Source organism: Opisthocomus hoazin, chromosome 8 (assembly GCF_030867145.1).
Source record: "Opisthocomus hoazin isolate bOpiHoa1 chromosome 8, bOpiHoa1.hap1, whole genome shotgun sequence".
In the NCBI taxonomy this organism is placed as follows: domain Eukaryota; kingdom Metazoa; phylum Chordata; class Aves; order Opisthocomiformes; family Opisthocomidae; genus Opisthocomus; species Opisthocomus hoazin.
In genome coordinates this window covers 60868308-60894280 of record NC_134421.1, presented here as the reverse complement: position 1 = coordinate 60894280, position 25973 = coordinate 60868308, and the positions used below count along the sequence as shown (strand labels likewise).

Genomic DNA, 25973 nt, shown 5'->3' with positions numbered 1-25973 from the left:
TCCTTCCTGTAGGCCCCTTCAGGTACTGGAAGGCTGCTCTAAGGTCACCCCGGAGCCTTCTCTTCTCCAGGGTGAACAGCCCCAACTCCCTCAGCCTGTCCTTGCAGGAGAGGTACTCCAGCCCTCTGATCATCTGTGTGGCCCTCCTCTGGACCCGCTCCAACACATCCACGTCCTGCTTATGTTGGGGGCTCCAGAGCTGGACGCAGCACTCCAGGTGAGGTCTCACCAGAGCCGAGTAAAGGGGCAGAATCCCCTCCCTCCACCTGCTGGCCACTGATGTAATATTCTAAATCCCTTTAGAGTTAGTTTCAAGTAAACCACAGCACAGTAAGGTCTTGGTTTCTGCAGAAGCTGGTAGACTGGGTAACATTTCGAAGTCACTATCTGAAACTCTCCAGCACGCAGCACCCAGCTGGCACCGATGTCTGCACCACCCCCAAGTGCGGACACAGAAAGTAACGACGCTGGGGAGCTGTCAGGCTGTCAGTGACTTCAAACTGTCAGTTTACCTGAAATAAAATTGGTGAAAAATACAAAGCGCAGATGAACATAAGCAGGCAACTGTGAGTTGTAAAACGGGTCTGTCAAAGGATACAGAAATCCCTGCAGCACAACTGCAGTTCCTGTCGCTGAAGCAAAGAAAGGCCGAGAACTTTCTGTGATGAACTCTGTCTAGAACACTATCCAAACCCACGCAAATCTAAGGGAAAACACATGAACCTGGATGTACTTTAATTAAATATTACCAGATTGCCTGTATATAGCACGCAGATTTTTGTCAGCCTGTGCTCCAAGTGAAATTCAAACGTGGAAAGCAGAAAATCTACAATCTGCACTGTTTTATATTTTCCTGGTAGAGAAATACAGAAACAATCCTTAAATAGTGCATCCAAAACATACTTGGGAATTTTCTTATTTAGCAGTTGTTTCCAAAAGTTTCCCTGATTTGGACTGTCCGGCAGCAGCCCACCGTGCACCATAAAACCGCAGGAGGTCCCCGAGAGTGAAAGTCTGAGCTAATCATCTGCCGGGCCGGGGAAGGGGAACGAAGGTCAGGCCAACTTCACTCTGCCAACTGCAAGACATTCCAGCTGCCCAAGCAGTTTACAAAGCAGGAATCTAGCTGATATGGGTTATCCCAAATGGCATACATCATTCAATTATTTATTCTTAAATGCATAATTGCAAAACTATATCCATGGGAAGTTAAGCTACATATTTCTAGTGCACACAGTGCTCTGACGAGCTCCCCAGCCAGGCAGTCTGTCATGCACCACTGGCCCAGTGATCAGCCCACGGTCAGATAGCGGTTGCTGGTTACGGACCTTCTGGAGATGATAGGAGGGCTGCTATCCGGGCAGTAGCATGCTCTAGCAGAGGCCCTAAAGGTACAAGTAGTAAATTAGGTGTAATGTTTCCATACCTAAAGTTTGGATTAATAGATAGTTTCACTGCCTAAAAGAAACGTGTTCCCTCCAAACATTCTTCTTCCCCGGCATTACTGCTAGCCAGAACTGTTAGAGTAGTCACTAGAAGCAAGGTCCCGAGGGTCACTGTTTTGTTCCAGTACGAGATCTACGAGCTAAGCCAGACCGCCACCCTTCACTCTGTTTTTGTTTGCTTATGAAGACAAGGTTTTTTCCTAAGAGTAAAAACACCCATTGTAAGATTTTGACTGTCTTTAATTTAAAGATTGTATTACAGAAAAGTTTAAGTAAGGAATCCTTATAAGGATTAACTCTTGACATCATATATTGCCAAGATACAGTGTAGCTGCAAGGGCTCTACGTGAACCTTCATACAAGTTGCTGTCTCACATACACAGTCGCTGAACAACAGAAATGGTGTTTACCATTTGTCAGAGACGACAGTGGTATTTCAACAGTCCTTTTACCAGCATGTTCTGGTTTTCTGAAATTAGAAACACATCATATTAAAACTGTAAAGCTCTATTATACAGAAAGTTGATAGAGACGAATTTTCTAAAGATTGCAACTGATGAAACACTAAAATGAAAACTAAGGAGTGTTGATTATGTAGAATGGTTTCTCTTTTACTGGCAGGTCAAATATACTAGAAAGGTACAAATATTTTTGATAATCTAATTCCAGATGAACTCAAAACACTGAAGTAACATACACAGGCTAAGAGAATTCAATGCTGTTCCAAGGCACTTACTGAACCTCCATGACTAGATGAAAACCAGAACAAATTAGGTCTGACAATTAAACAGTATATAATATAAAAATAACCTTTTGCTTACAATTTACAAAATGTATTACAATCTTTATCTCTGCTAACCTGCAATTCTGGCTGTGTGTCCAGCAATTTTTGTAAAAAACCCCAGAAACTATTTTCTAAAACTTCAGGGCAAATAATTTACAAATAAGCTACACAAAAATTTAGATCATGCAGAGATTTCTTACATCTTCTGTTAATATTTTATGATTGCAAGTTTATCAAATTATATACTGCCTTGCCCTGTACATATACAAAATAATGCATACATGGTAATCAAACGTTAGCAAAAAGTAGTCCATAAACACAATCTGTCAAAAGTATTACTATATTAACATATGTCTACAAGCAGCGTGTAACAGGGTTAAAAGACATTAAGGCAATAATACTTGAAGTTACAAAATAAATCATATGTAATACTTTCTCCTAAGTGTAATAAGGCAGGTAGATGGCCCCAGCAAAAAGTTACGCTGTAATACTGGACTCCACTGTTGTGAACGATGTCTCAGGTCTTGTGTGGGATGTACTGCAGGAGTGTACCATTCCGTCGTTAGCTCTACACTGCTCTGTGTTAGTTGCCCCCCAAAGAAGTGGAATACTATTTTTCTAGTTCCCAGTGGCACTTGAGTTTTCCAGTATAATTTATTGACAGCATGTCCATTGGTTCTTGGATCATGTCCATTCTGAAGGTGGCTCTCTTGGTCCTCTGGGCTTTCCACAGCGGTTACCAAAACCTAAGGAAAGAGACGCATTTAATACTTCCGTCCCCTCGGACAACGCAGTCTCACAAGCGTTGGCAGCAGTGAGAAGGAACACCAAGATATGCTCCAGCTCTTACGGAAGAGGTTTATTCTCAGGGCTAGAAACCGACTCTGCAGTATGAGGAGTTCTAAAGGCACTACGGCCACAGGAAAAACAAACATAAAGAACTTGTATATCATTGTAGTTCACCATTCAAACACCTCACTTGGAAAGTACTTCTGAGTAAATACAGTATTACAGCCTTTGTCATCATTTATTGATTTTCTTCCTTCTCGGTGCACCAAAGCAGTTCTGGGGTATTATTTCTGAAAGCTTTCAGTGCTCTACAGAAATTAGATCCCACTTGACTAATTCTGTATTTCAGGCACTCTAAAAAAAATGAAGAATTACCGAATCGCTCATTCTGGGAAAAACCTCTTCCGGCGATGCTGAAGAGACTGGGCCAGTGTATTTGGCTGGGTTCTACACCTCAGCAAGCTGGAGGGCAACAGTAGCAGCAGCTACCCAAGCCTGTACCGTTAATGCAACTTCTGTTTAAATTACCTAGTGATTATGGTTTGAATGAATGGTAATTACCAATATCTGTTACTTCCGCAGGAAATTCTGAAATTTGACCTCTTGTATCAGTGGAACCAGAAAAAGAGATCTGAGGTAAAGCGTCCGTTGGTGTTTTGTTGCTTCTTTCAGGACGACCTGGAAAACACACACCCCTCCCTCACTGTAACACTCCTTTAGTCACCGCTGGGTGAATGCTATTTTTAAGTACACCGCAGTCCAGAACATGACTTGCATCAAATATCTTTAAAAAAACCCCAATATTTAAAAGCCAATGTCTCATTTCTTATAAAATATACTTCAGAATTTTTTTGAAGCAGATGTTCTATGACAGTGACACATTCCTATTTGCCAAATACGGAATATCATTTTTTTTTAAAGTTGGTATGGATATTTAAAATCCCGTGCAGCACCTATTTATAGCAAATGTTCACCATACTGTTTAATACATCAATATAAATGCATCTGTTCACACTCATTCTAAACTAAAGGTGCTTAAAAAGATGTGATAATTAACTATGTTGCATTACTTGTATAATCACCCTATTAGCAAATCTGTAACACCTCTGAAAACTAACTCATTGTAAAAAATGCACGAGGTATTTAACATGCAGCCCCAAACGGACTGTACACGCCCATTCAAGAATACACAGAAGATACATCGCAGACGTAAGCTTGCAGCAGAAGCTGGTTGCTGCCAGCAACCTCAGCTGAGAGACTACACTTCTTACTGAAGCCCTTTCAGAAGAGCAAAAATTAAAGACTTTGGTAAATATGCAGCATACATACATATACATATACACACACACACACCCCCCCCCCCCTCTGCACCACTGAACTCACTTCAGGTTTTCTCCTGGCTTTATGAAATGAAAGAAATTAATTCACCAACTTTTACAATTTCAGTTGCAATAACCTGGGATGGTTCTAATTAAGCTGAAAAAATATTATTATAATATGCATTTTAATTCAGTATTTTTGGTTTTCATTATTTTAGCATACCCAAAGTGTAACCTCAATTTTAAAATTAGACTTCTAACTTGCCTCCTCAGAAAACCTCAGAAGCTTTAGAAACAGAAGGCCTTCTCAGAAATGCCAGTGTTTTGACAATTTATTTCAATATCTTCAGAGCAAAAGCCAAGTTCAGACAAATTTTTGTCCAGTAGGAAAAATGTATTTTAAGCAAGAGATGCACTTGTTGCAAGACTACCGTAATTTTTAGAGATTTACCAATGAAACTAAAGCACTGTGGGTTGGAAGTAGCGTTCAAAGTAATTATATATATATATTTATTTCAAGGTTAGATCATGAAATTTTTGCAAATTTCCAGGAGAAAAATTTCTCCCTGGTAGTTTTTAATCTTCTAATAAAAATACTCCCAAAACACTTCATCAGCTCAAATGATTAGGTTGCTTGAACTTCCCACCCGTATGGGGTTACTGGACAGTGGAAAAAACAATCGTTTTCGTATTATAAAAAACACAAAAAAATCTTTTCCATCACTTACCAGGTAGTACAGGTGAAGTTGGTTTCAAACCCTGTTAAGGAGAAATGTTTAAAATAATTCTATGAAATGCGTCAAAAATACTACAAGCACACCATAAATTTACAATGATAAAAACATCTTCACAAAATATACATGAACTGTGAAAACATTTACTTGCTCCTACACTTCTGACTTGCTATAACACGGACCAAAAAATGCTATAGTTAAAGAATTTACTATCAGAACCTTACTTTATATTTAATAAAAAGTTAAAATTGTCACATATTCTTTGCAAAATTAGGTAGTTTAGTTCTGATACTAAATTTACAGTCCCTGAAAAATCACATCTATTTTTTTATTTTATGGAATTTTTAAGCAGTGTGTGAAGGTGGCTGTAAAGTGTGTTGGGGGTGCATGAAGAAAGGCATGGATGTGAAGAGGATTTCCATGCTTTGGATGTTTTGCCAGCTGTTTACACTGGATGACTTTGAGCAACGAGCAGCCTGGCATGAAAAGTGAAATCTGATGGGGAGAGAAAGGTTTGTTTAAAATAAATATGGATATACAGAAAAACTTCATCAGGCAGTGAAACAGGTTTCCCACAGAGGATATGAAGTCTCCAGCTCTGGAGGTTTTCAAGACCTAGCTTGCTAAAGCCCTAAGCAGCCTGGTCCGAGTCCCTGCTCCACGCAGCAGGTTAGAGTAGGGACTGCAGTTCTCCTCCAGCTTGAATTAGCCCATGATCAGTTCAGGGCAGACAGCAAGCTCTATAAGAAGCAGCTTATCGACACTCTTAGAGCTATAATTCAAGGTATATCAAGCATGACTTTTAAAAGTATTTCTGAACTTAGAAAACCAGATAGTTTAGCTGAAAAAAAACCAAAAATGCTCTTAATGCATCAGTTCAGCAGCTCAGGCAGAGGAAGAACTGGCTAGCTGTAGATGATCAGCAGCTGTAACCTTTCACAAGTATGTATTTTGCTTTTTGCTGTAGCTCCCAACCGAACTAGACATGACCGATTAGTACAGACTTTTCTCCTGTACTTACTGCAGAGCCTGTTTGTTCAGGGAGATGCTGATCACGTAATATGCTCCACTCAGACTGTGCAATCATAACTGGCTTCGGCAAGGGTGTGCCTAGGAAAAATGAAACCACACTCAACATACTTGAGCTCTCTCCGTCATGCAGCATTAGAACAGTGCTATAAAGCACCTTTGTTTAAATTAAATGCTTAAATAAACACACATCTCTCTTTCCATAAAGAGCTTTCAAGATAAGGGAAGACTCCACAACATAATTCAAAACACAACACTGCAGTGTTTGCACTGTGGACGTTCATTTCCTTCATCTGGGGGTTCCTAACCAGCAGGAGAATTAGCTTCTTTTTCAATAATATTTTTAAAGTTTTGTAACACCAGCTGTGCAATAACAGTAGATCTGAAAAGGACACACTAAGTGAAGAAAACACACAAGTCAGGACAGCCATACCTGTCCTTTACCAACACCATTCAAAACCACAATCAAAACTGAAGTGGTTTCAGTGATTCCAGTCCCAAAGAGATTTTTTCTTTTTTTAAGGACAAAAAAAGCTTTATCTCTTGTGTTCTCACAGTAAAGACCCAAGTCCATAATATCCAGAGAAAGGACCACATGGACTCTGAACTACCTATGCTTATGATGCTCAAGTGACATATTTACATGTCTTTATGCTGAAAATATCTATGTTAACTACTTCAGGCAAAAAATTTTGAAAGTTTCATAAAGAGACACTACACAAAAGCCACAGTAAATAACTACACCACACTAGTAGTTTGTTTTTTTTGAAAGATACCAAACATCAACCTAATTTATAATTTCATTTCAATTAATCTTTTTTCTAATTCTGCCATTACTGGCTTGATGAATGAAATAAGAAGATAAAAGCACATCATTTGTAAGGGTCAGTTTTGTCTTTAGTTGCCCTTTTGAAATAGGCAAAGAGTGAACTATGTTAAACTTAAATAAACAGGGCTTGTTCACTAGATGCAGTGCAGTATGAAACGGCATCATCTTTCCTTTGCCCAGGAAAGGAGAATCGGATAAGCACTGCGCATGTGCTTTCCCATTCCCTACCTGGGAGCAGTAAGAAGCTCCCTAAAGTAGCTGGGGAATCCCCTATCATATTTCCCCACTGCCTCTCATTCCCATACCCTTCAGATTGCAAACCAGCTCTGCTAACATCAATACTGAAGTCTCCAATATACTTAAATATCATGTAACAACATGCCTAGCCAGAAAATGAGAAATAATTTGACTGTGTGCAAGGGCTTGTGGAAGTGAAACCTCAAAGTAAACCATTATGCATGCCAGATTTCATTCCATTTGACAATTTGCTCCAAGACTTTAACCAAAAGGCAGGGGCATTCAAATACAATACTGAAATGCATTTCACATTTTATCCCCAATTATCACAGAACGTCAAAAACTCACTCTGTTCACTTGCTAGTACAAATGATTCTGGTGTTCGTTCTGGCAGTGGGGGAGAGGAATCTTCACTAGTATCAGCATCTAAATCAAACATGACATTTAGATAAATTAAAACACACACGTAAATTTTCCTGCTAGATTTTTCAAAGTTGATCTTTTGATGTGAGAGCATCCTAAGCTCAGTATGAAATTCAAAGCAAAAGGAAAATTTTCTCTAAATGTTATAAGCCATTTTTGTTTTGCCATGCTAACGCCTCGGCAGCAATTCCATGCTAACAACTCTATCTTCACGTTAAGGGGTTAAGAACCAGTCCATATGTGACGGAAGAAAGAAAAGCAGAACACATTTTCAGTCTAAGTCATTTGGAGAAAAAAAAAAACAACCTTCAGCAACTCCAATGGATACTTTTTCTTCATTCTTTCAGCAACAGAATATAAGCAGAATTAACAGTCTGCACTGGAGCAGTATCATTTGCTTCTTCTACAAGTAACTTGCAAATAACTGTAGCCACAGTAGTTACTGTATTTAATTGCAGTTCATTACATCTCTGTCTGTGGCCCCTGCAAGTAAGGGTTATGCTCGTTACAACACGCTGGCCTCCTGAACTCTTCCGCAGGTACTGGTACCTGTACACGGCTGGTGCCTACCACCGGAACCACTGATGAAGCTCCCAAACCACCTAGAGAGGGGTGCTGAAAAAACGCACGAGCTCTTCAGCCGTCCTGAAGCCAGTGACTTACTGCTGATGAGCAGCAATGTTTATTTTTCCTGGAGCGGCTCTAACCACGCTTACTTCCGACGTCAGGACAGCACAGCTAGATTGCACGGTGCAAGGACTTCAAGCAACGCTGCTCTCCAGGCCTGCGCTGTGCAACTGTAACTTGTAGGGAAGCTCCACATGAACCACTTCTCTAGAGCCTCAAGTCTCAGTTTTGCTTCCCAAGTCCATCCCGCGGCCCGCCCAGGCTGGCTCCTACACCACTGACACAAGCTAGTTACACAGCAAGCTGTTCCAGCAGCAAAAGCCCCACTCCTGCCTGCTCAGGAATCTGGAGTAGAAATTAAAGGCTTAAAACAATTCAAAGTAGCTGCTGCCATAAGGAGTCTCACCTGACAACTGTATTCTACGCAAGATTCATAAAAAGATGAAGACATGTTTCAACTAATGAAGCCACAAAGCTTGCCCTGCCCACAGGCCAGCAGCAGGGACAGCAACTGCAACACATTTTACAAGCCCCTGTGTTCAAAGTGACTTCTCCGAGACCTGCTCCATCTCAAGTTTACTCCACAGTGTAAGAAAACCTAACTTTATTGAAATAGGATCTGTAAAATCTGCAAATAGAATCATGGAACCATAGAATGCCTTGGATTGGAAGAAGAGCCCTTTAGAGGTCATCTAGCCCAGCCCCCCTGCAGTGAGCAGGGACATCTTCAACTAGACCAGGTTGCTCAGAGCCCCGTCCAGCCTCGCCTTGAATGTTTCCAGGGATGGGGCCTCCAATAAGTCACTATGGATTATGCACTGACTGAAAGACTTTTTTGGGTTTTGGTTTAGTTCGGGTTTTTTTGTTGTTGTTGTGGGGTTGTTGTTGTTTTGGAGTTTAACCTCAAGGTACAACTACTTTTCACTTCATTGGAATTAAAAAGAGGATTTATTATGTGGTAAAGTCACACACACCAGCAGTTATGGTTAAGCAACCAGGATGCTGGTAAGTCCACAGGCAAGCTGCACTGATGATTGTGCCCGCATCCCCAGCTTCAGAGAGAAGAGTCCTGAACAAGTATGAAAATGAAAAACCCGCTATAAGACACGGTTTAGGATCTCAGGTGCAAAGCAATCTAACCCTACATTCTTGAGTCCCAGATGGACTGCGAGACCTGCAACCTGAATACAAAACAGGACGTGTTAACTATTGTACAAAAGGGAACAGACACACTCTTGATAACAAGACATAAGTTACAAAAAATCCAATTCCTGAGTGACATTTCTCCCATTCTTTATCGTATTTATGACACATCACTTATTTTATTTGCATGTTCTTACAGCATCTACATAAAGACATGTAGAGAGGTAATGGCTTTCAAACAGTGATAAACAATAATTGCTCTGGGAAAGAAGGAAAAAAGCCTGACTAAAACAAGTGTTGGAAAAATATTATAGCGGGGGTGAGGAGGAAGAGAAATGGGAGCGAAGTTAAGCCCAGGAAGAAGGGAGGGGTGGGGGGAAGGTGTTTTAAGATCTGATTTTATTTCTCATTATCCTCCTCTGATTTGGTTGGTGATGAATTAAACTCCCTTTTCTCCCCAAGTTCAGTCTGTTTTGTCCGTGACAGCAATTGGTGAGTGATCTCTCCCTGTCTCAACCCTCGAGCCTTTCATTATATTTCCTCTCCCCTGTCCAGCTGAGGAGGGGGAGTGATAGAGCCGTTTTGGTGGGCACCTGGCATTTATCCAGGCCAAACCAAAACACAGAAGCTCACATTCTCCTTTGAGCTCCACAGCCTTCCTACATGCTTTGCTGGACTTGGCACAGGCAGTTACCGAGGCCTTATCTGTTCTTCCTTGCTATGTCCTCCACCTGACCTAAGTGTGCCAGCCTGACTGAAGTCTGAATCTGCACAATTTAGGACCGTTTTGCCTTTGATCAATGTACCCTTTTGCAGAAGCAGCAAAGCTTCTTTTGCAAGCTTCCCTTACTCAAAGAATTCCAAAAAGCAGTGAAAGATTAAAAGCTACTGAACAATTTTCAAAGCACTACTAAAGCACAACTTGGATTTTTAGATGAACAGCGATGTTACTTTGTCTCTCCCCAGCCACACACAGCAAAAGAGGAAAGCAGGGCTAAATATTTTCAATGCTATTACAATAAAGGAGTCAAGTCACGAGTGACTTCAAAGACTGGTACGAGTGAACCAGCGAAAGAGGTTACATCTACATTTTTAGGACCAGCACATCAAGCAGTACACATGAATTTGATGTGTGTTTGGACAAGCCTGTTTAAAATACTTTGACTACTCAAGACTGGTATTATTACAGACACTTCCATGAAATTGCACGTGGAGAAAAAAATGTGCCAACTAATAACACAGAAACCTGCAATTAAGACTGCATTCACATCTCGCAGTAAAGCTTCTGAAGCAGCTTATCAAGGTCTGTAGGACCAACAGTGTAACAGACAGCTCACATGCAAAACAGAAACCGTGAGGCAAAGAGTCACGCCCCTTCTGAAGCTGCCATACTGCACTGTTTAAATTTACATTTAGAAAATTGCCTTGTAAAGAAATGCATGTTGTCCAACTCTAAAGATGCAATCAGGTTAAAGAGTACCACTTCTGAACCACAACGAGACCTACCTTTGCCATCTTCAGAACATGTTACTGCTGTTAAGTCTTGCCTAGCAATAGACATTGGCAATACTTTTCTGGCAGAAATGTTTTCAGTATTAGCGGCAGCAGAAACTGTGGCACTTGCGGTTGAAACATTAGATGCGCTTCTGCTCATGGCTCCATCAAAGTTCATCTCATCTGTGTCAGAATCATCTGAATGAAGAGGATTAGTGAAACAGAGGGGTGCTCGAACAGAAACAGCAGTATGATCAACATTATCACTGGAAGGATGTTCAACCGTGGTGTTCGATACCAGAGAGAGAGTTTTAACGCCATGGCATAGGACGTCTGAAGACGTGTCTTCAGACACTGATGTACGCAGTGCATTTTCAGGCCCACGCAGTGACCACGTGGCGTGTCCCTTTTCTGTCAGAGGCAGACGATCTGGTCTTGATGGAGTATCAGAAACCTGCTGACTCTGCAGACTTTCCGGTGAAGGTATTAAGCCTGTGCTAGACTGTGGCATGCTGCATTCCTTACATGAGTTTTGAGAAGCATCTACAAATGAATCCCCTGAAATCTGCTCCTGCGGCTTCAAGTTCTTCTCAGTTACACAGGATGACACAGGCTTAATTTTAATCGCATGTCCCCTGTTCAACAGGGAGCTCCCGTCAAAGCTTCGTGGTCCCTCCTGAAGAGGTACCTTCTTGATTTCAAAACTTAAGTTGCGCTCCAGCCTTTTCTCTGCACGTTCACCGAGTTCGTTCTTCCCTGAATGTTCTGTTGACTTATTGTAATTCTCATTGAGGTCTGTTGAATGCTCTGACGAAACCATGTGCAAAACTGGCTTTGGATGGTATCTGTCATTGTCCTGCCACACAGTAGTGACTGTTGGATAAGCTGATGGGGGAGATGGTGTTAAGATTGGTGGCACTGGCTGAGGCTCTGGAGGCTGCAAGATTTCTTCTTTAGCATCTCCTTCTACAAGGCAACTGCAAAAAAAACCCAAAACACAACTGTGTAAGTTTTCTGTATTTTGACAGTATTTTAGATAACTATCCATCTATCTCTGCAGTAGTAGTGCTGTCATGCCAATACTGAACTCCAAGCAGCACTTCCACTGCATACAGAAAAGGGTTAAAAAAATACGACTAATGGGGTAGGCAAGAACTAAGTCAACATACTCCAAACGTCTTTCAGAATATCACAATGATATGCATTCAGGCCACAACTAATCCTCACTGATAGTTCAAAGATTGCTCATATCCTTCCCCAAAAGCATTCTTTCACAGACTCTGTAAGCAAGGCCCTCTTGTGGCAGCATGTCAGGACTTTGTCTGCTTTCTTCCTTAGGAAGTGGCTCAGGGGAACTAGGCATATGGAATTCAATTTTCAATAAAGCCAGGAAAAATTTCCTTTATAAACCTTACAGCCTGTTTAATACCAAATACCTTCCTTTGCTTTTCTTTTTCTCCACATGTCCAGGAGGATTTTATTTGGCAATTTATGTATTTAATAGTTTCTCCATAGCTTTAAGACTAACATTGCAGACCAAGTTTAGCTGATGTGAGGTGCACACTGTATGAAAACCATCCACAGCAGAACACATGATGCAAAGTACAGTGCATATTACTGAGACCACAGCACTTCTTATTACAGCTTACCTTACGCTACTTAAAAGAAGCAGCTCTTCAGGCATATGGTCAATTTACTTTCAGATTAGGTGTAGAGTATTTGACTACAAACATTTTGCACAACTACGGTCTTGTCTACAGATAGTAAGTAGGTATTTTCCTTCAGAGCCTTTAAAACATTTCCCTTCATTATGTAAGACTAGTAACAAAGTGGTACCTGAGGTGCAAACCAAACGTATGATAAGAACAGAAACACAATGAAATAATTTGGTGGCCTTCTACAACAGGGTTACAGCGTTGGTGTATAAGGGAAAAGCAACTGATGTCATCTACCTGGACTTATGCAAAGCATTTGACACTGTCCCCCATGACATCCTGGTCTCTAAACTGAAGAGACATGGATTTGACAAATTGACCACTCAGCTGATAAAGAACTGGCTGGATGGTCACACTCCAAGAGTTGCAGTCAACGGCTCGATGTTCAAGTGGAGACCAGCGATGAGTGGTGTTCCTCAGGGGTTGGTATTGGGACTGGTGCTGTTTAACTTCTTTGCTGGCAACACAGACAAGTTTGCTGATGACACAAAGCTGTGTGGTGCAGTTGACACGCTGGAGGGAAGGGAAGCCATCCAGAGGGACCTGGACAGGCTTGAGAAGTGGGCCTGTGTGAACCTCATGATGTTCAACAAGGCCAAGGGCAAGGTCCTGCACATGGGTTGGGGCAATCCCAAGCACAAATACGGGCTGGGTGGAGAATGGATTGAGAGCAGCCCTGAGGAGAACGGCTTGCGGGTGCTGGTGGGTGGAAAGCTGGACGTGACTCAGCAGTGTGCACTCGCAGCCCAGAAGGCCAACCATATCCTGGGCTGCATCCCCAGCAGCATGTCCAGCAGGGCGAGGGAGGTGATTCTTCCGTCCCTCTGCTCTGCTCTAGTGAGACCCCCCCCAGGAGTCCTGTGTCCAGCTCTAGAGCCCCCAACATAAGAAGGACATGGACCTGTTGGAGCAGGGCCAGAAGAGGCCACAAAAGTGAACTGAGGGCTGGAACACCTCTTCTACGAGGACAGGCTGAGAGAGATGGGGCTGTTCAGCCTGGAGAAGAGACGGCTGCGGGGAGACCTTATTGCTGCCTTTCAGGACTTAAAGGTGGCCCGCAAGAAAACTGGAGAGGGACTTTTTACAAGTGCATGTAATGACAGGACAAGGGATAATGGCTTTAAACTTGAAAGAGGGTAGACTTAGATGTAGATATACAGAAGAAATTCTTTACTCTGGGGGTGGTGAGGCACTGGCACAGGTTGCCCAGAGAAGCTGTGGCTGCCCCCTCCCTGGCAGTGTTCAAGGCCAGGCTGGATGGGGCTGTGAGCACCCTGGTCTAGTGGAAGGTGTCCCTGCCCATGGCAGGGGGGTTGGAACCAGATGATCTTTAAGGTCCCTTCCAACCCAAACCATTCTACGATTCTCTGACTTTAAGGAAATTATACATTTTATCAAAGCGATGGACTACAGTTTGCAAAGGATTTGGCCACGTGCTTGAGCTGAGAAACCAGCCCATTTTATGCACAAAGCTCAGATCACTTCCTGCTGTTGGCAGAGACGTCCTTCATGGGGGAATAATAAAGCCTCTATACAGGCCAGCATATAATGTCCAAGACAGCAATATTTAGAAGACATGCTCCCATCCCCCCATGTTAGGGCAACAGACAGTTCCCAGGGTCACAGAGTCTTTACTGACAAGTTCAAGCGGTCCCAGCACCCAAATAACCTTGAATTAGCAGGAGTCAGCCAAAACCTTATATACCTTTAGTTTTTTAAGATAGTCTATGTCAGAGGCATCAGAAATCACCCTAATCCAGCTCTGCAGCAGGAGACTTGGAACATTCTCTTAGAGATAAGGTTATAGCAGGACAATTTCTTCCCCTGAAAATGATGTCACTGGTAGACCTTGCACTGTACCTTCCTTTCATGATCCAACATCCTGAAGAACAGAATCTATTCAGAAGCGTGTTCACAGTTCCCTTGTGAAATAGACTTTTATTTGCAAATTTATTCAAGGCTACACACAAAAAGCCAGAAAGCAGAGGCTTCTAACAAGACAAAGCCTCTTGCTACCTGCTAGATGACAGACCGCTGTGACAGTATTCTCCTGCTGCATTTGTGTAAGGCCTGGGAGAATACAGCATACCTGGGCAGATCTGGAAGAAGGTGAGCCAGTATTAAATCTCATGTTCTAAGGATCAGTGGGATGAGGACACAAATTATATTCCCCAGGCCCTGTGCTTTCAAGGCTATTTAAATGGAACTTCCATGATAGTAATGTGTAACTAACTACTACTGCTAACTCATATGAAGAAAGAGAATGAAAAAGTCTTTGTATTTTAGAGACTTGACAGATTCTGTAGAGAAAAAGAAATCTCCTAACGAGCCATCAGCTACATATTGAAACCACACCTTCAGAGATTGTAGGTGAAGTCTGGCAGCCAAACACAGGTTGCCATTCAACATGGAACAGTCAGAAAGCATCCAGTTCTACCACCGTCTGTTTGCTCCTACAAACATTTCACAGGGGAAGCCCAGTCTGAAATCAGAAGTCTAACATCAGCCTCATGAAGCTCAGCTGGATTATCACAGTCAGTCACGCATGAAAGATGATCAGAAATAACACGTATATCTTTCAAACCCTTTTTAATCAGAAAACTACCTAGACAGAGAAAGGCTGTCAATACTGCCAAAACATTAACAAGACTGTTCAGAGCCATGGACAGACGAGACCAAAGAAAAAGCTTGTCATTAATATCACATCTGGGCTGATGATAAAACATAAATACTTTATAACAGACATTCCAAAGTTTGATAAATCACTCACTTCACTTTGAAGACTGACAAAAGCTAGCACCAGTCTCCTGCACTTGTTATTTAAGGCATTTGGCTTTCCAAGACAAGTCTCCATCATTATCTTGTTGTTCCTATTAAGTCCAAAAAAGCCTTTTTGCTTGAGAACACGGGCTAGTAACATAGCTCTGTGGGCCAAAGAAAATTCCACCTTCTCCGCCAACATTAGTAAGAAAGTATTAATTTAAAAAAAAAAAGAAGTAGAAAGGCTTATAAGAATAATGCAGGGTACCAAGTTACACTCAGTATCCTTGCAGTACTGTATTATCCAACAACCCATGGCGAGGTTCCTTCTCATACTGCTCACATATGCCAACCCATCTTTGTTAGACAGCAAGAGACGAAGCAAGAATGATTCAGAAGTCTTGATTGTATTTTCAAAAAGGTTACTGGAGACCATAGCGGACAAACAAAAAAACCCCGACAGCCACAAAATTGAACGGCTAGCTCTTTCCCAAGGGCATTATTTAAGTAAAACGCAAAAAAGCATTAAGTATCAAATGTGCTCTTTCCGTTACACTGGAATAAAGCCAACAGTGGGCTCGCTTTTAGGAATTATAGGGAATAGAGCTAAAGACCACACAATTGCACAAGAATTCCTGTCTATTGAGTGAAAGGCATCAGACAGGCTCTCGTTACTTGTCTGCATGTCGCATCACACGCAAAACCAAAGCAATACTATTAGCTCCCCTACTTGCAAGCAAGCCCTAAAAAGGACTTAGCCAGCATAAATTCTTGAGACTGAAAGCATACCTGTCTTGGGGCAGACTACAGCAGGAGTTTCATCCTTGTGATTTTGCTAGCACTAAGCTACAGCAGTATGGGACGGATAGCCAAAATCCTTACGCAAGGGATTCGAAACTGAAGAGACCGTTTGGATTTTCAGCTTACGAACATCCCTACCCACTGAAGTACTGCGAGCTCTCCAGCTTTCAACTGATCTTCTACAAATTACTGTATCTTTGTATCTGGAAAGCTCCAGATCCTCCTGCAGCTCTCCCAGGTGCCGCCTTCTCCAATTCGCTGCCTGTCTGACTCCTGTCACAAAGGGTTGGGCCTCGAGTTCCTCCCCAAACTGTGCTTGTATACTGCTATTTTGCTTTACATTAACAAAGGAGGAATACAGAGCACATCCAAACAGCTTAATCAAAAGCAACTTGGGAACTGTTTTGCCTTTAGACATTCTTGGAAAATGAACAAGCTTGAGAATAAGTTGTTTGCTTGAATTAGCGAAGATAAGCTGAGCAAAAAAAGAAAAGTCGGTCTTACTCCAACTTAATACACACTAAGGACAGCAGAATTTCCACGGGATTTCTCTCCTCTATTGCAGGGGTGGGAGTGAGAGAGGGACAGAGGGAGTCCACTTGCATAAATGGTTATGTGCCCCCTTTACCAGCAGTGACGCTCATCAGTAATCTCCATTAAATCCTTCTACTGAAAATGAGGTTTTTCCCTTATTGACCTCATTTTTCTGAACCAGAGTCATACATGCAATCAGCAAAACTAATTTCTTATCTGCTACAGACATACCATTAGGCATTACAATTAGCTAAAGAGCCAAATTAGCATTAAAATAGATATGACAAGATTACAGGCCCATAATACCAGTCCAGATTCATAAGCTCTTCACTGATTACTGCTTAATGAAATCACTCTCCCATTTGATTCACTAGCAAAGAGAACCCCACATGAATAAAAACAGCCCCCTTAGAGGCATGCGGGGAACTGACGATACAGGAAATACTGCACAAATCAGCTATGCAAAAGTTATTTAATCATCTTCCTCGTACACAGCTAAACAAAGCTATTAAAACGTTCCCCATTATATTCAAAGTTAAATTTCATTCCTTCACTCTTAAATGAGAGTTTACAGTGATCAAATAAGAAATTCTCTATCAAAATCATTCTTTGCCAAATCAATATTGAAGAACATCCATCCTCAGAAAATCAGATGCCCAATTAGCATTCTGATGTATTTTTTTTTAAAAGGAAATATACACCATCAAGGATTTCCTGGGTTTCTCTGAATATGTAACAATTTCTCCATTTTACTGACATCATAGTATTATTATTTTGCATGTTCTGCATTGCAAATAATGGCTTTGTTTCTTTTTACAAAGCAGAAATATTTAAGAGGTCTTTGTTTGGCAGTAGCTTTTTCTACTCTCTTGCCAGAAAATCTTGGGCATTTTGGGCTGCTACATAATGCTTTCTTTGGGCACTTCCTCCAACAGCTGTGCTCCACAGATACTTCTCCCCCCAGAGGCAGAAAATTATCTGAAGATGAACTGCTAATATTATTCCAAACAACAGGAGACAGTATAATAAAAACAGCTTGATTTGAATTACTAGGAAACTAACAGAAAGCTCATGAAAGAGGATATTGAGATAGAAGAGTCAGTGAACCAAAGAATGTCAGACCATTTGAGAAAGAGCTTTCCTGTGTTAGACCTTTAAACTAACCCTGCATTGCTTTTATCTATTGCAAAAGCAAGCATTTCCCAAGTACATTTCTAGAACCACACTGTGCTATAAAAAACAGAAATGCTTCTCATAACTCAGCCTTAACACTGTCTCTTCATACACAGCTGTTACCAATTATCTTGTCATTCCACTACTCGACAAATCCTCATACGTAACTGTATATGGAATTTCCCTAGGTGATCAAGGCAGCTTCCGCATACGCTGTCATTGCCACACAACCGGAGCAGCTTACGCAGCGCCTTAGTGCCAAAGACCTCGAAGTTAATGGATTCTCAGGTACCAGGTAAACCATGCATTAGGAAGTAACAGATTTTTAAAATTGTCATAATAAAAATTCATTATAATTTGTCAGAAAGACAATAATTGGTCAAAAAGTAAAGCCCTCCCACAACTTCCCACCAAAAATGTACACATGGAAAAAAAAAAAACAAAACGAAGCAATGGCAACATTATTTTTGCTTTTTCTGCAATATTTTCTATATTTTTAGAACATTTTAAAATCTAAGCCATTCTAGCCTTAATGGAAAAGAGCTATATGATTAAAACAGGGCACCATGGGTTCAGATTTAAGTGAAACTTGGCCAGTGTTCAAAAGAAAAAAGAAAACCTTAAGTAATCCATGGTTATACTATGCAACATACTGTAGGGTTTATTTTCAAACAAAAAAGAGAGCGATGCCAAGGTCATGGAACACAGCTGCTATGATCAACCAAAAATAGATACCAAGCTCTACATCCTCCCACATAATTAAAAGAAGAAAATTAAACTCAATGTAAGCAGGCTGAAGCTAGACAACAACATTATTCTACTTAAGCATTAAATCACTGCCATCCACATGGAAGAAAAGCTGCAGTTCAGTGAAGCTGTCATGAATTATACTACAGATAATCTGTATGAAAGTATAAGGAATTAATAAAAAAAAACAACTGGTGAATTTTGCTTGTTAGTTACATGAAGCTTTTTAGTTTTTCAGTTGTGACATGCAAATCAGAGGGTGCTAACTAACAAGGAACACCCATCAATAGTTTTTATCTTAGTTTTGTATAAGATGCAAAGAGACAGTTCTGCAGGGCTTGAAGTGAAACAGAATTGCACGTAACCTTTAAAATGTATTTAAATATCGTTAGATTGAAGTCCAGGCATAATCTGAAGAAAAATTCATCTGCTACAGTATTTTACTTTCGTCCTTTTGTCCTTCAGGCAGCAGCATGTAGCTTTCATTACACTGCATACAGAAGAGTTGCTACTTCATGTTTTCTTTTTGTGAGTTTACGTCTCAGTTTCTCCATTTCTTTCAAATTGCATTTGAACTTGAAAATACAGAATTTTCTGCAACCAAGCCTGATTAAAATAAACAAGCTCTTTCAAATACTTTAGAATGAACTACTGAACACACAAATATTTCAAGGACTATTCCTTAAAGGTATTAAGATGCTCCCTCTGAATTCTAAAGTACCAATCATTGCTTCTAGATTTGAAGCAAAAACTCCAACCATAGCCATGGAAAATCACTTCTTGCAAATCAATTTTTCAGATTTAAAACTTTGATTCTTTACAGTCTTATATCTAGCAATAAAGTAAAAACTTACTTATGCTCTCTTCCTGCCTTAACCTGAAAACAGTCAAACACGTCTAAAAAGGATGCTTTCTACCCCACCAAGACCTCCAAAGAAATTTAACATAGATGTACGTTCAAGGTGACTTTCACAAGAAGTGATCATGAACTGCAAAGCCAAGCAATTTCTAGAATAAGGTGCTGAGGTACACACTCATGAGTTGTTCTTGCTTACCTTTGTAATAATCAAGGAGTAACATTATTCGAATTTTTTTTTTAGATGTTAACATCAAATGCAGATAGATGGTAACCTAAATGACTACGTTCATATATTGTACAGCAAATATGAATTACATTAAAGCATTACAAGATGATAAAATGTTGGAAGACGATACAACTCCAGAACCTCTGCAAAATAAGTAGTTAGATGCTTCATGGTGAGTTAATGAAAGTAAACAAAACTCCAATTTAATACTGATTTAACATCAATAGCTTAAAGATACTTGTAACTTCCAAGAAGAGACAGACATATAAGATGCCTAGAAAACTACAATTAGAAGTTATACTTTGTAGCGCTCCTTCCCCAAGACATCCCCAAGTCAAAGCAAGCACTAAAAGGGTTAATTATCCCTCCCTAGTAAGTTTTCAATCTCATATGGCAAAGTCTTTAGTGGCATCTCCTCCTTACTTTGTACAGACATGAGAGTTAACTTGCTACTGGCTACACTTTTAAGAGGAAGACATCTACAAATCTAAAGATAATACAGAGATGACCTGTCCTATGAACCTGTCACAAACAAGAGAAGAGGCAGGTGAGAAAGCCGCCTTTATGGAAAACTCCACAACGTATGGAGCAGCTGGCCACTGAAAAGTGCTGCAGAGGAAGTGTCACCATCTCACCCAGCAAGCAGCCTCAGGGCTGTCGGGAAACAACTAACAGGAATCATAATCATTACCATCTAAGCAAACATAGCTTGGTCTGACAGAAATATGGAAGACAAGCACCGTGAGGTCAAGAGATGTAAACCAATTTTCCTCCTGCTCAGGCGGGAACATCTCAGGCAAGCTCACCTGAAACTAAGCTGGCACATAGTACTGTTCAGTATCAGTCACCACAGTCCTTTCTGCTTTACAAGAACAAAAACTGTTAAGCCCTGCCTTAAAAAAATAAATGCAGGTTGCTTTACTATTACACATTCTACAGCCAACTGCAACACAGCATATAAAGAATTTAAAAGCCTTATTCTTTTAAAAAAAATATTTAGCAACTTGATTGTAATTTCTTCAGAGACAGTGCGTGTAAAGCTCAAGTACACATTCGGCTCGCAACCTAAAAATGTTACTGAACAAAAATATTTTAAGCAAGTTCCAAGAGAAAATTCTAACTCAAACTAAAAATGTGGGTTAAACCAGATTATTTTTGAGTACCTATTGAATATGAGCTTATCCGTAAATGTAATGACTCTTAGACACCACTTGGAAACCTTCACTACAGAACAGATGTAGACAAATATTTAAAATAGCTGTACAAAGATATTCTTAGTCACAGCAATATAGAGAAAAATAATAGAAGGGACATGAAAAAGAGTGGTAAGAGAATGGTTTGGGAAAAAGCTACAGATGCAATAAGGAGATGTCTCAAATTTATGTTTCCTTCTCCATATAGGGATTAAAATAGAATCTTTCACAGATTCTGCTCTCCCATCCTCCCCAGGAAAAGGATGTCAGCCTACGCCAGAACATCCACAATACGCAAAACCCGGCTCCAAGTCCTGACTGAATCAGACTGCGGATTTGTAAAATTTCCTCCTTCATGAAGAAAAAACATGCTCATTAGTGGGTATTCTGAGCAGATGTGACTAACAGCAAATGAAGTCTTTCCTCAGAAGCATCTTCCATGAGGGGTGTAATTAATTGTTTTTCAAAAATAACCTCCCTTTGAAAGAGACAACAGCTTTGCTAAAAGCTCCCATTTATTCACCTCTAAGGAAACAATCTTCCTGCCAGTGCTGGCAGATGGGAAAGTATGAGTTCATGGAAGCAGGCCCAAAAAAGACCAGGTTTTATAAGAGATTAAAAGATTTTCACTTAATAATGCAGCAAGTAAAGAACAATGCAATGCAGATAAGACAGATGAGTGCTAAAACATGAATTATGCATCTATGATTACTACATAAAAATGATAAAAACTTAGGTACACCAAAGATTATTTCAAGGGACACTAATAACGTAATTACCTATTGGACAGAAATCATATTTAAGTTCAGTGACTAACTTCAAGAAGAGCTTCAAACTCATCATGAACACAGGTTAACAGACTCCACTGTCATCACTTTAATCTATGTAATTGAATACGATCACATTACCATCAGTCTAAATAAGGTAAAAATAATATTACCTACATAGCACAAACTGTGTGCCATTTGTTTGTGGAAGTCCCAACTCATTTCCATCTCTCTCTTCCAATGTCATATTCTCCTTTAACTCATGCTTGACATAACTAATGCTAAGTTAACTACAGCAGCAACTCATATTCTTACCCTACTGTATCATTAATGGTCCTTACCATACATTACTTCCAAAGTTGTCTTACTGCAAATACCATCCCCGGGGCCACTAAAGAAGTAGAGCCATAGGTCTATTTATGGTAGTTCTTTGATGTCCTTGTTAGAGGGGGCATTAGAAGCTCATGCAATATTCCAGACCTGGTCTGAATTACTAGTTGATAGCAACATGAAATACTTCCATACCCAGTTTTAAGCTATGCTTATTCCTGTGCAAGAAGATAATGTTGCAATATTGAACACACACACACACACACACACTGTTCCCCATTCCAAGTCACCAATTTTCAAATGGCTTTCTATGTCCAATTAACATTTTCTATATACATACGCACATATTTAAACTTCCTCCTTTACCAAACCTAGAATATTTTAGGGCTTAAAAATTCATTTTATGGTATAATTAGCGTTCTCATCTTGCTAACCCCTTAAAAACAGGCTCACTTTACCACATCACTTGTACCCTGCCAAATGCAGTACTGGAAAGAAGGGGTTAATTCTCATCTTCTACCTTTAAAGTATCAAAAAAAACAGGAATTCCCACTACCAACCTGACCTTGCACTACTCCAGTTTGATGTATTTTAAAGCAGTAGAACTACTTTCCTTATATGACTAAAAGTTATGCAAGAGTATTAACTGGCTGGTGGTTTCTTATGTCATTCTACAGCTTCAGGAAACCCAAGTGCTTACCTTCAATGCCTATTTAACTACAGGCAACGTAGCACAGGCAAGGTCACCTGCCAAAGGGCCTATAAGCCTTCCAGAAACTAGCTAGGGAACTTCGGCACTTACCTCAGGAGAGTTGCTTCTTTAGCTAACACTCAGGTTGGGTACCCATTTTAGGCAGACGAGTCTGTTGGCTCAGATTTACTTTTGGCTGCCTTAGAGTCAAGACTATGTATTTGAACAGCTAGAGAGGATTTTCTTTTTCCTCTTGAACAAAAGGATTGGTGAGACCAATTTTTCCTCTCAATAAGAAAAGCATTTTGTTGGCATACTCAATAGCAGTACTTGTCTGTGAGGTAACATTTTCTTGAGTAAATGGATATTTTTCATTATATTTTTGCCTCCAAAAGCGTGAGTTTGGTCATTATTTGAGCCTGTTTTGAAGTGTGTTTTCCTACTATCACCTAGCAGAATTAGAGCACAAGCAGATATAACATACCTGATTACTAAAGCGGTATGCCTGTCTACTCACGTGTATTCGTTGCAAGATTGGTTTATTCAAAAACATACTTTGCAAAGATACTAAAGCTTGTATTTACAGGGCCAATCAAGACTTCTATTTGTATTACATATATTCCTATTTATAAATAGAAAAACTTGCATCTTAAAAGTCTTTATAGTATCAGTAGTTTTATTCTACTTTTTATTTATGAAGCATTCAATCTGTCATCTTGAAATAGTATATTAACATAATTAACTACCTGCGGGTCCGTGGAGGCTTTGGTGGAGGAGAATCCTGTTTCTCAGCATCTGAAGAACTGACAGCATTCTCTGTATTATTTTCATCCTGATTAAAAGAAAAAATTTTTATTCATGGTCGTAAAGCTGAACACACAATACTTAAACTGTAAGGTCCAAAGATCTGTCATGATACTTGAAAAGAATGTATGACAATATTACATATTTTTGGCTATCATATAAAGATAATTTTCAAAATTACATACAGATTAAGTTCTACTCTCAATTCACAATATCATTTTATATTTTGTGTATCCTAATTTTTTCCAACTAAACATTTTGTTTCACATGTAATTATATAATCCACTAGAGCAAGTTCTCAAAACTAATCTTTCAGGTTAGCAGTGAGAAAGCTCCCTTATGCCCTTGAAATTATTCATATTGAAAGCATTTATTTTCCAGTCAGTCTAATTACTTGCATTTGTACAATCAGTCCATAAGACAAGACTAATCTACAGTGCAGTAAGAAAATGAGAATTTCGGCCTGTAATTTGACAAGTGGATAAGATTCAATGCATTGTTCTAAAACACTTCCAAATCATCTATTTGCACACAATGAAGTTTAACTTACTCAGCAAAGCATGAAGATTTTTATTTCATTCTAGGAGCCCATAAACATGAGATATATTTGTATATATTTATAAATATTGTATCCATACACATTTATATGCATATAGATATAGAATATTGTTGTGTGTTAAAGCCGGTAAGCAGCTGAGCACGACAAAGTCACTCACTCGCTCACTACTTCCTCCCAGCCTTGGAGGGAAAAGGAAAGGCCAGAAAACTTGTGGCTCAAGATAAAATTATGTAGCAAGCAAAGGAGAAGTCAGAGAAAAGAGAAAGAAAACAAAACAACTCAAGTGATGCAAAAGCAATGGCCTCCTTCCACAGTTACACCTACGCCCAGTCAGTTCCTGAGCAAAAGATGGTTAACCTCACTGAACCCCCCTCTTCTCCCTCTGTATTGCTGAGTGTAGTGTTATGGAATACCTCTTTGGTTAGCTGGGGCCACCTGCCTGGCTGGGTCCCTTCCCAACCTCCTGCACACCCCCCCAGTCCGTTCACTGGGAGGGAAGAGTAGAAACAGAGGTGGCATTGATACTGTGCAAACATTGTTCAGCAATAGCTGGAAAATCAGTGTTGCATCAGCATTGTTTTGGTCACAAACCTAAAACACAGCACCCCGAGTGCAGATATGAAGGATATTAACTCCAACCCAGCCAGACTCATTACAAATATGTATAAATGTACATGTATGAAAATAAAAACAGAACATGCAAGAGTTGAAAGCTGATACACCATTTCCATACACATGCCACAGCCAAAGATCCAACAAAACAAGGAGGACCTCAGTGTTATCTTGAGTGTAATATGTATCTTACCTAACAGCTTTTCTTGCACGAGTTTTCTTTTGAAAAACATTTTTAAAAAAGAACAAGCAAACATCTCGAATCTGTGTAATATATTTCAAAGCACAATACCAGGTTATGCAACCGGGCCTATCTGCCAGCCTGCCTGTTCAGATTGGGTGACAGAGACTGACCTTCTCTGGTCTCAAAAAACAAAAGAATTCCCAAAAAATTTCTGCTTCAAATGGGATAGATACATTTGAATTTGGTAAGCATTTTCAGCTTTGGAAGATAAACCATAATTAAGTTACCTCAACAACCAACTACCCTCACTTAAATTTAGATCCATTAGTTACATTTTCATTGTTAGTCTTAAAATAGCTATCATATCAAATCTCATAATCTTTCTTACTGGCCTTCACTAACCTCCCCCATTAACTAGCTGTCCAACACAGTATTCCAGAAGTACTCCAGCAGAAGTACCCCATTGTTGCTGTATCAATGGCTTGTGTTAGCCCTTTCAGACAAATTGCACAGGGAGTTCATTGTCCTGCTGACCACTGGCTGAAACTATCAAGTTGGTTTTTTATTTCCTTTTTTTGGAGTGAGCTTCAATTAGCAAATAAAAGCCACTAAAATTTAGATGACCACAACTGAAGCTCCCATTGCAGTCAACCAAGGTTAGTTGGTTTTCATAGACCAGTTTGTGTTGGAAGGGACCTTTAAAGGTCATCCAGTCCAATCCCCCTGCAATGAGCATGGACATCGTCAACTAGACCAGGTTGCTCAGAGCCCCGTCCAACCTTGCCTTGAATGTTTCAAGGGATGGGGCATCTACTGCCACTCTGGGCAGCCTGTTCCAGTGTTTGACCACCCTCATTATAAAATATTTCTACCTTATATCCAGTCTAAATCTACTCTCTTTTAATTTACAACCATTACACCTTGTCCTATCATTACATGCCCTTGTAAAAAGACCCTCTCCAGCTTTCTTATAAGTCCCCTTTAACTACTGCAAGGCCACAAAAAGGTCTCCCCAGACCCTTCTCTTTTCCAGGCTGAACAGCCCCAACTCTCTCAGCCTTTCCTCATAGCAGAGGTGTTCCAGCCCTCTGATCATTTTTGCAGCCCTTCTCTGGCCCCGCTCCAACAGGCCCATGTCTTTCCTGTGCTGAGGGCTCCAGAGCTG

General features: G+C 40.3%; 1 protein-coding gene across 1 annotated transcript in view; it reads right to left on the bottom strand.

Moving 5' to 3' along the window:
- Positions 1-1664: 1664 nt before the first annotated feature.
- PTPN12 (protein tyrosine phosphatase non-receptor type 12) overlaps positions 1665-25973 on the bottom strand; it is an 84326-nt gene continuing 60017 nt past the window's right edge. The window contains exons 12-18 of the mRNA XM_075428986.1: positions 23396-23481; positions 10866-11830; positions 7515-7592; positions 6093-6181; positions 5066-5096; positions 3580-3696; positions 1665-2975 (exon numbers count right to left, since the gene is read on the bottom strand). Coding sequence (XP_075285101.1) covers positions 2914-2975; positions 3580-3696; positions 5066-5096; positions 6093-6181; positions 7515-7592; positions 10866-11830; positions 23396-23481 — 1428 coding nt within the window. The 3' untranslated portion in view covers positions 1665-2913. The remainder of the gene's footprint in view (positions 2976-3579; positions 3697-5065; positions 5097-6092; positions 6182-7514; positions 7593-10865; positions 11831-23395; positions 23482-25973) is intronic.